The sequence below is a fragment of the Nicotiana sylvestris genome, chromosome 1, assembly GCF_000393655.2.
Source record: "Nicotiana sylvestris chromosome 1, ASM39365v2, whole genome shotgun sequence".
Classification (NCBI taxonomy): Eukaryota; Viridiplantae; Streptophyta; class Magnoliopsida; order Solanales; family Solanaceae; genus Nicotiana; species Nicotiana sylvestris.
This window is the reverse complement of record NC_091057.1, coordinates 46,361,062-46,377,973: the sequence shown is the minus strand read 5'-3', so window position 1 is coordinate 46,377,973 and position 16,912 is coordinate 46,361,062. Positions and strand designations below refer to the sequence as shown.

The 16,912-nt window shown below is 36.8% G+C and overlaps 1 protein-coding gene across 2 annotated transcripts; it reads right to left on the bottom strand.

The window, feature by feature from the left end:
• Positions 1-3,151: 3,151 nt before the first annotated feature.
• On the bottom strand, positions 3,152-9,930 carry LOC104246277 (uncharacterized). Of its 2 annotated transcripts, none has more exons than XR_715929.2 (2): positions 9,495-9,930; positions 3,152-3,700 (listed from the first exon to the last, which is right to left on the bottom strand). XR_715929.2 is itself a non-coding variant. In XM_009802071.2 (2 exons), the coding sequence occupies exon 2, from the start codon at positions 6,320-6,322 to the stop codon at positions 5,177-5,179; it is 1,146 nt and encodes a 381-aa protein (XP_009800373.1). In that variant the 5' UTR covers positions 6,323-6,327; positions 9,495-9,930; the 3' UTR covers positions 3,709-5,176. The 2 variants fall into 2 exon arrangements, 1 of the variants encoding a protein (XP_009800373.1); XM_009802071.2 differs by lacking the exon at positions 3,152-3,700 and adding an exon at positions 3,709-6,327.
• Positions 9,931-16,912: the final 6,982 nt, after the last annotated feature.

Here is a 16,912-nt window from a genome sequence, read left to right as displayed (position 1 = left end):
TAAAGCACGAACATAGAGACTAGTACTATATTAAAAGAACGAAGGCCCTTAGCGTAATGTCGTTCACCTTTTTTATCCTTTAAAAATAGAGTTCACACTAAATAAAATAATCATTTGACTATTTTTCTAATATTTGAAAATATTTATTTAGTAATTTTCTAATATTTAGGAGTAGTCAATGAATTATTTTCCTAATATTTAGAGCTTTGATATTTGAATTTCCTTCTATTCTAGGAGTTCAACGACGGCATTCTAAGAATAGTCAAAAATAATATGCATACTATTTTTTCGGTCATAATTTTATCATTCTAAGGAAAGCTTAAATCTTAGAGAATTCATTTAATTTTTCAATCCCTTCATTAGGAAAGTTTAGTTCGTTTCAATTTCTTCACTAACAAAGTTTCGTTTGATTTTCAATCCCCTCAATTGGTAAGTTTCGTTCTTTTTCAAACCTTTAAAAATGTATTATATATTAGACAAAATAGTAATTTAGTTATTTCCGAAGGACTTTAAAATTATCTAAGATTTTTATTATTAATTTTTTCCTTATTTAAAATATGTATCTCTTTGTATAGCAATATTAAATGCACTAAATCTCCTTTTATAAAAAAACTACTTATATTTAGGAGTTTGAGATCATTAATGAATTTGCCACTTTTATTCTCAAACAAAGTTCAACGTTAAAGTCTTTATGAATGGAGACAAGTTTAAAGCCTACGAACACCCAATTATGTCTTCTAAAAATCCTACCAAATCTGGTGGCTTTGTGTTCACCTACATACAAAATTCACAGAAGAAAAACTTTTTCTTTTTCTATTGATTCCACCAAATGACTTAATGTAATTTTTCATATAGTAAGTTATTTGTATTAATTTGTAAATCTTTGAGAAATTATGACAAAAGCATATGGAGTAACAAATATCCATAATTTTAGACTTAATATTAGGTCATACAAATAATAACATTTTTCAAAAGATATAGTTAAAGGACATTCTTTTCAAATTCATGCAAAATCGATAGATCAAATCCTTATATAAAATCGAACGATCTTTTAATCTTAAAAACAAACACTCATTATTTAACATTTATGTATAAAAAATAAGTACATATTATACTCTTTAATTCAATATTAAATTCTAGAAATACTTAATTAATAAAAGGATACTTGACAATTGCACGTCAAGTTCAAATGATACATTTAATTTCAGAGGAGACAAAGATATTATTATTACATCCCTATCATTTAATTTATGTATATCAAGTATACTCATTATTGTTATTTAACTTTTCCCTTATATTTCGAAGTTTTTAATTAATTAAATTTTATGTATTAAATCCTTCAGTATTTGAATTGTATGTAAATTTTTAATATTATACATATAACGAATTCTTTTTTTATTTAAATTATGTAAATTTTTATTTTATAACTCAAACATAATTTTAATAGAATATTTATATAATTATTTTAAATATATTTACACATCGAGATGGAGTACACATGCAAAAAGCACGTACCCTAAGATTAGTTATTATAAAAGCACGAATGTTTCACGTTAAATATTGAAAGACGAAAATATCCCCAAAATATTAGCCGCCTGTTATGTCCTTCAATAAATAAATTATATCTTAAACGCTAATACCTAAAACCGTAAAAGCAATTCAAATATTGCAGAGTCCAAGTCAACGTGACATTCTTAGGGTCAAATTAGCAAAGGAAACGTATTCCTTCATTCATTATTTGAATGGAAATCAAAATCTATATTTATTATCTATAGTTCCATACTATAAATATTAGATAATCGAAAAGTTAATTGTGGAACCAAAATAAGTCAAATATTAGACAAATTTCAATTCTTCTTTGCAGAACCGAGTCTAAAAATTACCACAAATATCAGTGTTTACGCCTCATGTCATTAAAGTTAATTCTCTTTTCTTTCTTTAGCAAGTTATGCTCTACTTGAATCTTAATTAAACTGTATGTGGTCTAATCTGCCTTTAACTTTTTATTTTTTATCCTTTAAATCTTTATGGAAAAATATTCCAAATAAACACTTTAAATATTTTCTTCTTTTTTTCTGGTATATTATTATTGAATGTGTGTCTTCGTCGGTATAGACTAGATTTTGGAGACCTGGGCTTTATTTGTGAAATTTTTTAGTTCTAAATATATTTTAGATGTTTTACTATTTTTATAGTTAAATACCAGTTTTTGATTTTCCTCTTTCGTGTTGAAAGATTAGACGGAAGTGTTTAGTTTAATCAGCCAGAGAGGAGCAGCAGTTATGGTAACTTCAAGAGTGACAGATGCAATTAGCAAATTCTGAAGAAGTTTTAATTCAATTAGGATGCATTGCAGATTTTGATTTATACAAATTGCCTCGTGTGCCTTCTTCCTTCTCATGATAGTTTCAAGATCACAATTTGTAAAAATTATTAAGTAATTACATGGCGTGGCCATAAATTTTGAATATACCTATTCCATAAGTGTTTATTGCATTCTTGAAGTGATTTTAAATTTTTTAACATAACTCTTGATCACCCCCAACTATGCCTTATAAAAAGGACATGCGGACGTTGCAAATATAATCTGAGTATTTAGCCCAGAGTCGAACCTACAAGGAATTAACCTATCAATTACTCTTGTTAGACTTACTAAATTCTACGGAATCAACTTCCCAAACATTATAAATAACAATTGAGGGTATTTCTACCAACTACGAATGAATGTAAATAAACAACTGAAAACTAACTATGATTAACTTGTAAACAATTAAGAGAAGGTTCTAAGGTTATGATTTCCCCATTGATTGAATCCCTTCCAGTTATATTTCACCTAGATTCAGGCAATAATCTCTATCAATCATGAGCACTCTTATTACCGTAAATCTCTCCCGAGTAATCACGACAATTTACTAGACGCACTCTCCCGAGTTACGCTAGCTAGCTTTATTTATTACGGCTTACTTCAGATTACACCCAAGGCTTCATTATCCTTAATCCCGCCTTTACACCCTTAGTTATTGATCCCTCATATACTTTGGGAGTGGTGTTATTCAACAATTACCTAAATATGCACTCTCTCCCGAGTTATGCATACTAAATAGGCACAGCTAATTGAGGATCCTGTCAATTAACTACAACAAGCACATAGTTGAACAAATAGAGATTAAACTGGGCAAACTATATTAACATAACAAGAAGTTCATCCTTCAATAGATTCCATCAAAACCCTAGACTAGAAAATTAGCTACTCATGACAAAACAAGATAAAACTACTAAATTATTCATAATAGGTAATTGCAAGAAAATAAAAGGAGATAGAAAAACTCTAATGTTTGGTTGATCTTCTCACACTTGTTCTTGCCTTCAAAGTAGTCTAAAAACAAGCTTAACACAATCTTGGGCGAGTTTCTAGAGCTTATAAGGGTTTGGAACAAGTTTTCCCGAATTTACACTTTGGTCCCCAAATTCCTGGCGAGTGAACAGTGCTATGCGGTCGCGGCAAGACCGCGGTGAACGCCGAGCATTCTGCCTTGACGCTTAATCTGTCGCGGTTCCACTGCGGTTCCACCGCGGTCGCGGTGGAATTTGCTCAGTCCATTTTCTTGCTTCCTTGTGCTCGGGTACTTCTTGAGTGGGCGTTTTCTTCACATTATTGCCTCCAAAACACTCTGTGGTGCCTCCTCACTTAGAATATTCCCTGCGAAACAAAAGAACAACATTTAGAGCATTTTGTTGGCAATTTGCCTACAAAACAACAATAAAGCATGATAATATTAAGGTGTAAATATCATCTATATAGCCTAATATCAACACCCCACACTTAAATCATTGCTAGTCCTCTAGCAATCCACCACACTCTATCAAAGTTCCTTCCCTAAACGACTCACACCTTGAACAATTTACCAAAGTTGCACCTAGTAGTGAACAACCTTTACCTCAAAAGTCGAATCTCTCGTACCATGCAACATTCGCGCTTACTCAAACTACTCTATACAAGAGTCAAGACTTACCTTTCCTTTGTGAATCACATGCCCTCACATCACACAAGAGAGTAGTTCTACATATAATGATATTTAGAACAATTAGGAACTTAGATAGACAAAATTCGCTCACTCTCAAAAAGAACATTCACATGCCACAGAGATGCACCATAGGCTTGCCCGTAGTGTACTACTCTACTAATCGAGCCCACTCAGTCTAAGATCAATAGGACTTTACTTGGTTGTAATGTAGGTTAAAGGACGGGTAGGATATATTTGGGAATAGTGACTAACCTCCCTAAGCACTTTTAATACAATTACATTAACCTTCAAAATCATACTTATGTCAACCAAACACTCCACCACTTTTTTTTTATTTACAACATCCCCATCCATTAGGTGTCATTGTAACAACCACCACTTATCAACTACTACATTTACTCATTCATTTTTTTGTGTGGTTCTTATTCTTTTACTCTTCAAAACTCTGCACCCTTTCTCTATTTCAATGGTTCCACTCAAAAACCAAATCACCACCACACACTTTTGCTTTTGCATAATTTCAATACCATTCAAGTGCTTAAGGCACAAACATACACCCGGTCAACCATTGAGCTTAGGCGTTACACTCTAGTGTTGATTGTGTTCATGTGTATTAACGCCAATGGATTCTCTTTCTATTTCAGCTCGTAGCTCATCAATGCTAACTAAAACTAAAAACAAAATAACAAAAACTACCGACACCCGGTTCAAGCTAAACCCTTAGAAAAGAACCGTGGCCCAAAGAAAAACCAAGGGGGAGTTACTACACTACCTAAAAATAAAATAAAAAATCTTTTTGGGATTTTCTCTAGACCAACTTCCCTCAAGAACTGTCTCAAATATCCGTCATCAGGAAGAGTCCTTATATATATATATATATATACATTTTTTTTGACTTAGTCCCTCAAGAACCCCGTCGAACGAGATCCATCGTCGGGACAAGTCACTTACCTACTTTAACTTACCTAATGAGATTATTTCTCAAAACACCAAAAACCATCAAAGCGAAACACAAAAAGAAATTAAACAACCAAATTGTTACAAATATATACATACATGGAAGTATCCCCCACCCCACACTTAAAATGTAGACATGTCCTCATGGCATAAAAAATTAAAAAACAGTGAGGTAGAGGAACTTCCCTGTAAGATCACTCCTGATCGGAGACGGTATCTGGGTTCACATGGCAAGCACGACCCAGAGCTCTCAGCCAGCCTAAGAATTTCTTCTCCGACTTCACCTGCCATTCAACCATCGCGTCTACGCGGGCACCCAAATCAGTGACTGAGGTATGCAACCCAGCCATCTCCTGCTCCAAAGCTGTCATGCGGGTACTCCGGCGGGGCTGTGATGGGCATGCCTCATCAACTCTCGTAGGTGGTGGGACCTCAGCTGCCTCCGCATCATCATCGTCAGATTCATCATCTGATTCAACAACATCTACCAGCGGCTCCATCCCAATTCTGATTTTTCTTGCCAGGAACGGGGCTTTCAGTGGCAATTTCCCATCAACTCTAGGGTCTTCAGGGACTCTAGCTAGATGGCACAGCCTGGTGACTAGAGAAGGGAAGTAGAAGCCTTTGAGCAACTCAGGTGATCTAATGAGCATCTCGTCATGGAGGATCCGAGCCACATCAAAATCCCTGTGGGCCATGAAATAGTAGATCGCTGCCGCCCGTGGTTGATTGACATCTGTCATATTGCTGGAGGGCAACATTCGACTGTTGATAATGGTGAGCCAACACTTAGCCTCCCAATTAAGAGACTGGGAGTTAAGTGTGATTCGGTGCTTTATCCATATGTATTCTCTATTTGGAACACAAATAGTCTCAAGAAGAGTTGCCCACAAGGCATTTGTTCGGCTATAAGTACGATAAACATCATATTCCCCCCAGAACACTGGCAGCTGGTACATCCTTCGGATGGCCTCTAGGGATGTATCTACCCGGGTATTGCATACAGTGACAACCCCATTCTCATGTTCCGGGCAGTTAGCATAGAACTCCCTTACCATCTGAACATTGGCCACCTCCGGTACCTCGAAGAAGATGTCCAGCTGATACCTCCTCAACTCATTGAAGATATTTGGGCATTCTACCTCTAAAGCTTGTCGGTCAATATGCACCTCATGTAGCAATTTCTTAGCTGCCTTTGCATTGTACTTGTCCTCTGCCGGTTTGGAGACAAACCTAGTGCTGTCAAACTGTGGTGCACTGGCCTGACTCCTACCTCTCGAAGAGCTTTCCGGTCCACTAGCGGAGGACCCGACATTGCGTCTCTTCCTAGATGAACTCATTTTACCTGTCAAACAGAGAAACATCTCTCAGTGAGTGTGTAAAATGTGTGACTATGGGTGGTTACTCAGACTTCACCACAACCATATCACATTAGCCCCTTATAACTCCATTGGGGCAATTTCCCAAACACCTTGTGGGCAAGACAATTTCTTTATGCACATAGCCCATATGGATACATTAAAGCTCGTTCCAAATCAAAGATTCTACTACACCATCACACCCCACAACACTTCATTCAACACCCACAAGCATTCACCCCCTTCCACCACATTATACACACAACCCCTTCACCAATCAATCTCAAAAACGAAATTCAAAAGAAAAAACAAGAAGAAAACTAACAAAAATCAACGAAACATCACTACACAATTACAAATACTAGGCTAGCATATAACTACATACAACACAAAAAGAAAAGAGAGGGGGAAGGTGAGTAGCATACCTTAATGGAAGAAGAGGTGAGAGGAACGGAGATGAGGGAGTAGTAAGAGTGAAGAAGAAGAAGAAGAAAGGGGGGCTTTTTTTTGGGAGTTAGGGTTTAGAGAGAGAGAGATTGAGAGATAAAGAAGGGGGGTTCGGATGTTTTGGGTAGTTTTATGAGGGGGGAGTTTTAATAAGTATAAAATATAAGAGGAAGAAAAGAAGGAAAAAGAAAAAAAAAACAAAAAAAGTACCTGGTGCCCACCACGGTCGACCGCGGTCCTACCGCGGCCGTGGTGGGTTTAAAAGTCGGAGGCAGAATGTTAATGTCTCACGCGGTTCTACCGCGGTCCCACCGCGGTCGCAGTGGGTTGGATGACGCGAGGCAAAATACTCGCCTCTCACCGCGGTCGCGGTGCTGCCCAGAATTTTTTTTCTTCCTTTTTTTATAGGAAGGTACATAAGAAAAATACTAACAACAACGTTCGTGGGTTGCCTCCCATGCAGCGCCTGATTTAATGTCGCGGCACGACGCAGATAAGCGCATTTACAGTTCGCTCGACCTCTGAGGTTCTGTCAGGTGGATCTCTGTCACTTTTTTGGTTCAATCATTCCTACATATAGCTTCAATCTCTGCCCATTGACTCTAAATGTGTGAGAGTCTTTCTCCGAGGCAATCTCCATAGCCCCTGAAGGGAATACTTCGACCACCCGAAATGGACCAGACTATTGTGACTTAAGCTTACCAGGGAACAACCGTAATCTTGAGTTATAGAGTAATACCATGTCCCCGGGTTTGAAATGTCGCTCAACAATGTTCTGATCATGCAACCTCTTCATTCTTTCCTTGTACAACCTTGTGCTCTCAAAAGCCAGATATCTGAACTCGTCGAGCTCATGCAATTCAGTGATTCTCGTTGTGCCCGCAACCTTAATGTCTAGGTTCAGCTGTTTCAGTGCCCACCAAACTTTATGTTCAAGTTCCACTGGTAAGTGGCAGGCCTTCCCAAGCACCAACTTATATGGTGACATACCAATTGGTGTTTTAAAAGCAGTTATATAAGACTAGAGTGCATCATCTAGCTTTTTCGCCCATTCAGTTCTTGTGGCGTTTACAGTCTTGGTCAATACACTTTTTATCTCTCTATTGGACACTTCAACCTGTCCACTAGTCTGCGGGTGATAAGGGGTAGCCACCATATGGCGTACATCATACTTTGCTAGCAACTTCTCGAAGGCTCAATTACAGAAGTGGGTGCCTCCGTCACTGATAATTGCTCTCGGGGTCCCAAAACGGGTGAATATGTTCTTCTTCAAGAATCCCACTGTCACACCTCCTTTTTACCTACACCCGAAAGGGGATATAGAGAGTTTTTTCCAACATAAAGTGACAATCGAAACGAGATTATTTTTATGTAAAATTCAGAGTCGCCACTTGGGATAATTTATGGTGTCCCAAGTCATCGGTTCAAATCTCGAATCGAGGAAAAGATTGACTCTGTAGTACAGTCCGCGAACACAGAAATTCGGGTAAGAAATTCTGTTAACCCGGGAGAAGGTATTAGGCATTCCCGAGTTCTGTGGTTCTAGCACGGTCGCTCAATTGTTATAATTGGACTATTTACTTGATTTTAGTACATGTTTTAGCCTTTGGTGCAATTTTAACTTTAAACCCACTTTTATTTAATTATTTTTTTAGGAAGATTTCAACATTATTTAAAGCACGTCTTGAACCACGTCACATAAATGCACCCGCGGTCCCCAACATATTTTATCTAACATTGTTGAGAGTTGGATTTGGGTCACATAAATACACACCCGAGTTTAAGGAGATTAATTTAAATATCGCACCTAAAGCAACTACGCACTTTCAAGTTTGCGAGAGCCATAAAAAATTTAACTAAATGGCACACCCCGATTTCTAAAGGATTAAAATTAATTAAGTGAGGGCCATGGGTTATGAAGTTTTCTTGCGAATGGCGCACCTCAACTTGCTTCAAAAGAATGTATTCAACTAAAACAAACCATGAATGTTCATAATTAATTATTTCCTAAACTAATTTGAGTTGTTGTGAGGCCATGAATTATGAAAATAACTTTATGGATGAAGTACACCGTTTATTAAACCAAAGGTTTGCTTCAACTCAACACTTTACGGCCAAATTACTTGAACTAGATATCGACTTAACTCGTGAATCAATCCCACATAATGAGCACAACAGATGGACCTAATAATTGAAATATCAATTCCAAAGGCATGATTAGATAAAAAGTGAAAAGATCCCAACAAAATAAATTCTATACAAAAAGACTAAATTGCTAATGCTTCTGATTCAACAGAAAAAACCTATATTTTGCAACTTAAGAACTTAATATTATTAAATTGCTCACCAAATAATGCACCCACCCTTTATTAGTTCAAAATCAGCCTGCTTAAGTTTATTAATTTAAGTCTGTTGCCATCAAAATATTAATTGTGAAGCTTAAATAATTATCTCTTAATAAAGCAAGGAAACATGGAATAAAAAAAACTTATTCTAGCCATCAAAATCCAATTAAACAGATTAAACTAAAAAATCTATATAAACAATAATTTGCAACAAAATGGAGTAAACAAATATTGCCAAGGCATCTTGAAACATAGTAAAGAAGCATCAGTTCAAATATTTAACGAAACATAGCAACGACAAATTAGCGAAATAATGAAATCATGATATTAAGCAAAACAGAAGAAGAAAAGAAGAAATAGACCTCAAATGAATATGAAATTTAAATAAGTGGCAGCTTAGAAATGCCAAAGTGACAAAACCGCGAACAAGATCTCCACCGGAGAGCCTCGCCGGACATCTCACTGAACTCAACCCATGATTTATACCTTTATTAATCTTGAGAACGAAAGAAAGAGATGGAGACAAAAATGGGTTGAGACGGAGTTTTTGGGTGATTTCGATTAGTAGACAACAATATGGAGATCAGCTTGTCAACCAATCGCAGAGGAAAAAGGTTGGCTGTTATGGAAGGAGATTAAGAAGAAAGATCACTGAGTGTGTGAATTTGCTGTCCAAGGTGAGTGATGCGGCGCTAAGGATTTTTCCTATTCTTTCCTTGTTCCTTCCGTTCTATCTCCTCTCTACTGTATATCCCTTTTTAAGTATCAAAATGTGAGTGTCTAGAAAGCCCTAAAAATGTGTGGGGCCCCCATTGCTATGAGAATGTTCTCACCAAAATGCCTATGTGCTCACATGGAATAAACAAATAAGGACCCAACCACAAAATGGAAAGCCACGTTCAAATTTTGCATTCTACTTTTTGCGCTTTTCATTCTTTTCCTTCAGATATTCTTTCGTTTGTTTCTTTTTGGTTGCTTTGTTTGTTTGTTTTTCTTCTTTTTTTCTTCTAAAGTTGAATTAATTTTAAACAAAATAGCTTCACAAATTACTAATTATCTAAGTACAATAGGTAATAGTAAAATAGAAAGAAAATAATCATATTAGAAAAATCTAAATCCTACTTAGCATTCGCTAAAGATCTACAACTTAAAAATTGCACTAAACTAAGTAAAACTATTTTGTGAAAGTTTTCTTACTATCTTTTGTAAAATAAAATGTTAAGACTATTTTTTGTATTTTTTCAAAAATAAAACTAACTAGACAAAATATCAACTAGCTAGAATAAGGGAAAATATTTTTGTAGTTTCTTTTTTTAGATAAAATAAAGTAAAGAGAGCGATACTAAACCTAAACTGAATATTTACGCTAAAATATGAAAAATCTTGGGGAGGGTCAAAAATCACATGTTTACAGCTGCCCCTCTTTGACTGGAAATACGAAGTATTTTCAGACAAAGAACGACTAGACAGGTTTTTTGACCCGACCCTTACTTACAGGGACCAAAAAACTAAGAGAAATGAGAATGTGATCGAGCCCTGGTCTCTGAGCTGCCTACATATCCTTGGCTATAAAGGAATCAGGCCACGTGTAGTTCAGAAGTGAGTGAGATGATGGAGTATGCCGAGGTGGAGAGCCAGTCGAGGTGCCGTTCCGTCGAGGTTCCGGTCCGCAGTCCTATTATTATATCAAAAATAAAAAAAAATGAAAAAGACTAACTAAGCCTGTCAACTATGAGTTACAAGATTCCTATCTATAAGTCTTCTGAAGCTTGATCTGAAGTCTTGAATGGTTCTTCATGCATACTTTAGATTTGAACCTCGGCGCTTGTTAGCTGCAGGTGCTAGCTTGTTCTTCTTTAGCTTTTTGGATCAAGATCGGACATGCAATGCTTGTGACCTTAGTCATGTCTTGAGCAATCCACCTCTTGTTTCAGCTTTTGCATTTTGGATTCACTCCCTTTTATTCCTTTTTTTTCTTTTCTTATTATTTTTTTGTTTTTGTTTTTTTTTAATTCTGGACTGAGATTACTTCCATTGATCATCTCCTCTATTGACTCGCCTTCTTGCCGCGAGCTTCTGCTACTTCTAACTTGAACTGTTTTCCTTTGAGACTTGAACTGCTTTCCCTTGAAACTCAAATTGTTTTCCCTTGTTCTCCAGGTGGGCGCCTGATTGCTGAAACTTGAACTGTCTTCCTTTGAAACTTACACGGCTTTTCCTCAAAACTTGAACTATTTTCCCTTATTCTCCAGGTGAGCGCCTGATTCTACAACAAAACAGACAAAACAAAAGAAATTTTTCTGCCCCAGTTTACACTAGGAAGATTTGTGAGTTGTTAGCAAAACTATAAATCACCTGCGCTGCTGATAAATGATGCAATGATGAGAGTAAAATTAATGGCTCGACCAGGATGTGTGTCTCTTATGCGTGATTGAACTTGCGGAAAACTATAAACTAAACTTGACTAAAGTAAAGACTGACCCTATTCTCCAAGCGGGATCCCTGATTTCAAGAAAACTAAAAATTGACCCTCTTTTTTCAAAACCAGACTTCCCTTCTTCTTTTTTCAAATTCAGACTTCCCTTTTTTTTAAAAATTATTATCCTAGGAGAAAATTCACCGGACTAGGTTTTCTATCTTAGGAAAAAGATTCATCAGACTAAGATTTCGATCCTAGGAGAAAAGTTCATCAGACTAGGTCTCTTTTTCGGTATCTTAGGAGAAAGATTCATCAGACTAAGATTTCTATCCTAGGAGAAAATTCGTCAGACTAGGATTTCTATCTTAGGAGAAAGATTCATCAGTCTAAGATTTTGATCCTAGGAGAAAGTTCATCAGACTAGGTCTTCTATCTCAGGAGAAAGATTCATCAGACTAAGATTTTGATCGGGAGGAAGCTCCATCAGACTAGGACTTTTTATCCTAAGAGGAAAAATATGAAGATCAACGGCAAGATTTTATGCACAATAGCAAGACAAATAAAGGCAAAATTTTGAGAAACTTCCCTTTGTCGGCCCTTCTCTTCTTCTTTTTTCTCTTTTTTTTTGAACCATTTTTCTTGCACTGCTTTGTTCCTGTTTCACACAAAGAAAAATTTGTCAGTTTTAAAAATGGTGGTCAGTTTGTGGCCTTGAGTATTGGGCACCTTGGCTTCTGCTCAATCAGCTTGAGTCGGTTTCAAGAAACTTTTGCTCTGCATCAACCCTAATTGTTTCACACCAGTACCATTTGTATTTGCAACTCAAACAGCCTTATCCCAATTGGAGATCTTTGCTTAGGTGAACTTTTCCGATATCTTGAATGACTTCCTGCTTTTGAGCAATTTGTCTGCTAGAGAAAGTCACCAGTTATCTTTGCTTGCGCCAAGTAGGCTGACAAGAGTCTTTTGGGGAAACCTTTACATGAATCCTCAAAGCATGTTGGTAGTAATAACTGAGTGTGCTGGCCAAATTCACTTTATGCAACTGAAAAGCTGGTAGCAGATTTTGAAATCTTTTCTTGCTTGTTTTGAGAAGGACTGACTCAAAGTGAAGGACACAAGGATGCAAAGAAACAAGTATCAACAAGAAATGCCCCTGTCGGAAGGACAGAAGGAAGAGTTTTTTTTCTCAATAACTAGCCTTAATGATCATGACATGCATTTTAGACTTAGCGGCCGATCTATCAAACTAATTCACTCTTCCCTTTTACTATTCTTATGACCTTTGAAGTCGGGCTTGTTTATGCCAATTCTTCGCACCAGCTTTATGGCTCACTTTCGACTAGTGATGCCCCGAGGAGTTTTCACCAACAAGTCTCTCTCATTTATTCATCTCTACTTACCGTCGCCTTATAGTGCCCATGAGGGTTTCACTAGTAAGACTCTCTCATTTTTTTTTCTTTCTCTTTTGCTTTCTTGTGCGAGCAACTTGACAGTGTTCTATGTTGCGTGAAAACTGTTGCTTATTGCATGCTTCTCTTGGCGTTTCTTGAATGCATATCGGGAGGTCTTCGTTTGGAAGGATTTTGGATAGGGTTGGAAAGAAAAGTCGGCATGAAGGCTCAAAGTAGACTCATACTGAGGGGTTGTAGACTTACAACTCTTGGAATAAACTCTTTCAAAAGTGAAATAAAATCTCTGCCCAGTTTCAGATACTGGGGATTTTTGGCTCCTTTTTTTTGAATTCTTATTTGGGTGGACTGAACCGTGAGGCTGCCTACGTATCCTTTTTTTTAAGGAATCAGGTCGAACGTAGTTCAAACATCTGACCTAACTATTTTTTCATCTTTCGTTTTTTTTCTCTGTCTTTTTTTTCCTTTTGTCTTTTTTTTTGTTTTCAAAACAGGTTGCCCCAGCTTCTATTTTCTGGGGGCATGGACCTTTGCCAGTTCTTTTCTTCTTCATTTTTTTTTCTCTTGAAAATTGCCCCAGTTTGTACTCTTGGGACATGGACTTTTTTTTTCTTCTTTTTTTTTTCATTTTTTTTACTCTTGACTCTAAACTTGATTCCAAAAGAGGTGGTCAAAGAAAATAACACAGACTCAAAAGGGGTAGCGAAGGATATAAATTGTTTGTGTAGCAGAAAAAGGGCCTCCCTGCCTCGAGAACGCCAAACATAGTATCTTTTCGTGATCACAACATTGATGAACATGTCTGTCTTCTTGGTGTGTCATGGTCACAAGACACTTTCCATCTCTTAATGTCAAACTTTCCAACAAACTTCAATTGATTAAACATCATCAAGCCCGATCTTCACAATGATTTGAAGGTGAATTTTACTCGACCTTAGTTCCAAAGTATTCCAACTCTTTATTCATCCTTAAATGTATTTTTTTAGTTATCCAATTCCAGATTAAATCAGTTCCTAAGATCTGGCCAAACTTTTCGCATGCATGTCATGTCATTATAACTAGCGACAAAAGAACTAGGAACAAAATGACACAAAAGGACAAACTGTATTTTATTGAGTAAAGGATGAAATAGTTTTACAACTAAACAAGCAACCCAAAATACGAGTTACAACCCTAAAATAACCCGAATAATGAAAATAGCAACAGAACAGATAGACAAGACTCACACAAATAGAATGGAGGGATAGAAGGATTTGACTCAATAAAACAAATAAAATTTGGATCACAACCCTGAAATAACCCAGATAATAGAAAAAACATCAAAATAAGCTACCAAGATTCATTCCTAGTGAGGAGGGAATGACTTTTCAATTGCTAGGCTTGACATTTAGCCACAAATTTGCTCATCAGAATCAGCAGAGCCTTCTCCAATTTCAACATCATTAACTTCAGTTAACAAGTACCCAAGAGGATTCTCATACTCCATGTCACCAGGCATCATCCCTATAAATTGTGCATCATAATGTGCAGATAAAGCATTCTGCGCGATATTCTGGGTGTCACTGTCTTGGATCACAATCAGGTTTTCCTGGATCATCCTTTCTATTTCTTTTTTCAAATCCTGACAGCTTTCAACATTGTGCCCCTGGGCATTGGAATGGTATTCACACCTTTTAGAAGAGTCAAATCTTCTTGCACGGGGGTCCACATGATTTGGAGGAATAGGTGCAATCATATCATACTGCTTTAATTTCTCAAACAAGCTTTCATAGGACTCTCCTATTGGTGTAAAATTATCTTTTAGCCTTTGTTCCCTTCTATACCCCTGTCTTGGATGTGGATTATAGGGCATTTGAAAATTTTGTGGAGGCTGGTGGAGATTTTGCGGTGCTGGTGCTCGCCTTCTGGGGTGTCTTGGTGGCCGGGCAACATACTGAGGTGCAAAAATAGAGTATTGAGGGTTCTGAAGTGGATAATAGTATTCAGGGGAATCATGGGAAACTTGATGAGGTTGCTCATATGCTCTCCTAGGACCTCTTCTCGACCCTGATGTCATTATAATTTCTTCGTGTTTCTCATTCGTGCCACTGAAATTATCAGATTCAACCTGGACAGCCTGAGTTGCGGCTTTAAGAACTGCTTGACTTATAATTTTGCCTGTCTTAAGACCATTCTCTACCATTTCTCCCATTTTGATTGCTTCCGAGAAGGATTTGCCCACTGCGGACATCATGTTTTGAAAATAATCTGGCTCTTGAGCCTGAAGGAAGACAGTGATTAGCTCGTGGTCGTCCATAGGTGGCTTAACACTGGCTGCTTGCTCTCTCCATAGCATATTCCCTGAAACTTTCAGTTGGTTTCTTCTTCAGGTTTGAAAGGGAATTACGGTCTGGGGCGATGTCGATGTTATATTGAAACTGTTTGACAAAGGCCCGTGCCATGTCATCCCAGACATACCAGCGAGACGTGTCTTGATCCATAAACCATTCAGATGCTACTCCCATAAGGCTTTCCCCAAAATAAGCTATTAGCAATTTTTCATTTCTTCCTACACCTCTCAGGTGATTGCAATACCTTTTCAGGTAGGCTATGGGATCTCCATGTCCATAATACTTTTCAAATTTGGGAGTCTTGAAACCAGGCGGCAAGTGGACATCGGGTAACATTCATAGATCTTTGAAGGCAACACTCTTTTGACCTGCCAACCCTTGCATGTTTTTCAACCGTTGTTCTAAGTTTTTCACTCTTTGGGTCATTTCTTCCTGTACCATCTTTCGAGCAGGCTTCTCAATGTTTGCAGGAAGATCAAACGAGTACGAGTGGTACTCAGGAGAGTGGTATTGCTCTTGCTGTGTAGCAAATGGTGACTCATGACGAGGCTGTCCTTGACCACTGGCCCATGCTTGACATATTTCGGTAATTTGCTGTTTCAGTATTCTATTTTTCTCAAACACAGTAGACTCTTGTTGAACCCTCTGACCCTGAGTCTCTTGAGCACTTGTAACAGTTTCGATGTTAGTTATCATTTTTCCTTGGATCTTGTATTTCCAGCTTACCACAAACCGACCACCTCAACTTTCTTTACAATTCAAAACAAAACATGTTAGAATGGACTCAGTCGGTCCTTATTATTATCAACATTTTTCACTTTTGTTTTTCATTTTTTTTCCTTTTTTCTTTCAATGGTTGATCGAACCTGATGTGGGTTGCCTACGTATCCTGTGTGAACATGAATCAGATCTTGCGTAGTTCGGGAAGATCATGAATAAAGTTAATAAACTAACTTTTTTTTGAATTTTTTATTTTATTTTTTCGAAAGAAAGACTTATAAAGAAGAAAGAGAATATTCTTGGATTTTGATTTTTCTTCAGCATTTTTGCAAAGAAGGACTTCTAAAGAAGAAAGATATTTTTTTTGAATTTTATTTTGACTTTATGAAAGAAATGCTTTAAAAAAAGAAAATATTTTTTAATTTTGAATTTTCTTTTCAATTTTGAAAGAAGAACGAAAATATTTTTGGATTTTTGGAAGAAATTAAAAGAAAATATTTTTGCATACTTTTTAAAAAACAATTAGGGTCTAAAAGAAAGGCTTTCTAAAGAAGCAAGTAATGAAAAATATTTTTGGATTTTTTGAAAATTATGGGCCGGAACTGATGAGGTTTGCCTACGTATATCACATCCGGTGAGAATCAGACCCGCGTATTTCGCCCAATTTTGACGGAACAAAAGAAAATATGACCTATTTTGAAATGAATTTTCTTTTTCTTTTTTTTTTTCAAAATTTCAACAGAATTTCAGAGTAATTCAAATACCTACCTCTCACTCTCTTTTCTTTTCTCTTTTTTTTTTCGATTTTCATTTTTTTTTCATTTTCTTTCCCTATTCTACAAGCCAGTCAGCATGCAAGCCGAAGCAAATGAATACGCAAGTAGCAAGTAGGATGCATC

What these genes read in the sequence shown, in the direction of transcription:
- LOC104246277 (XM_009802071.2), bottom strand. Translation starts at nt 6,322, where the DNA reads ATGAGTTCATCTAGGAAGAGACGCAATGTCGGGTCCTCCGCTAGTGGA.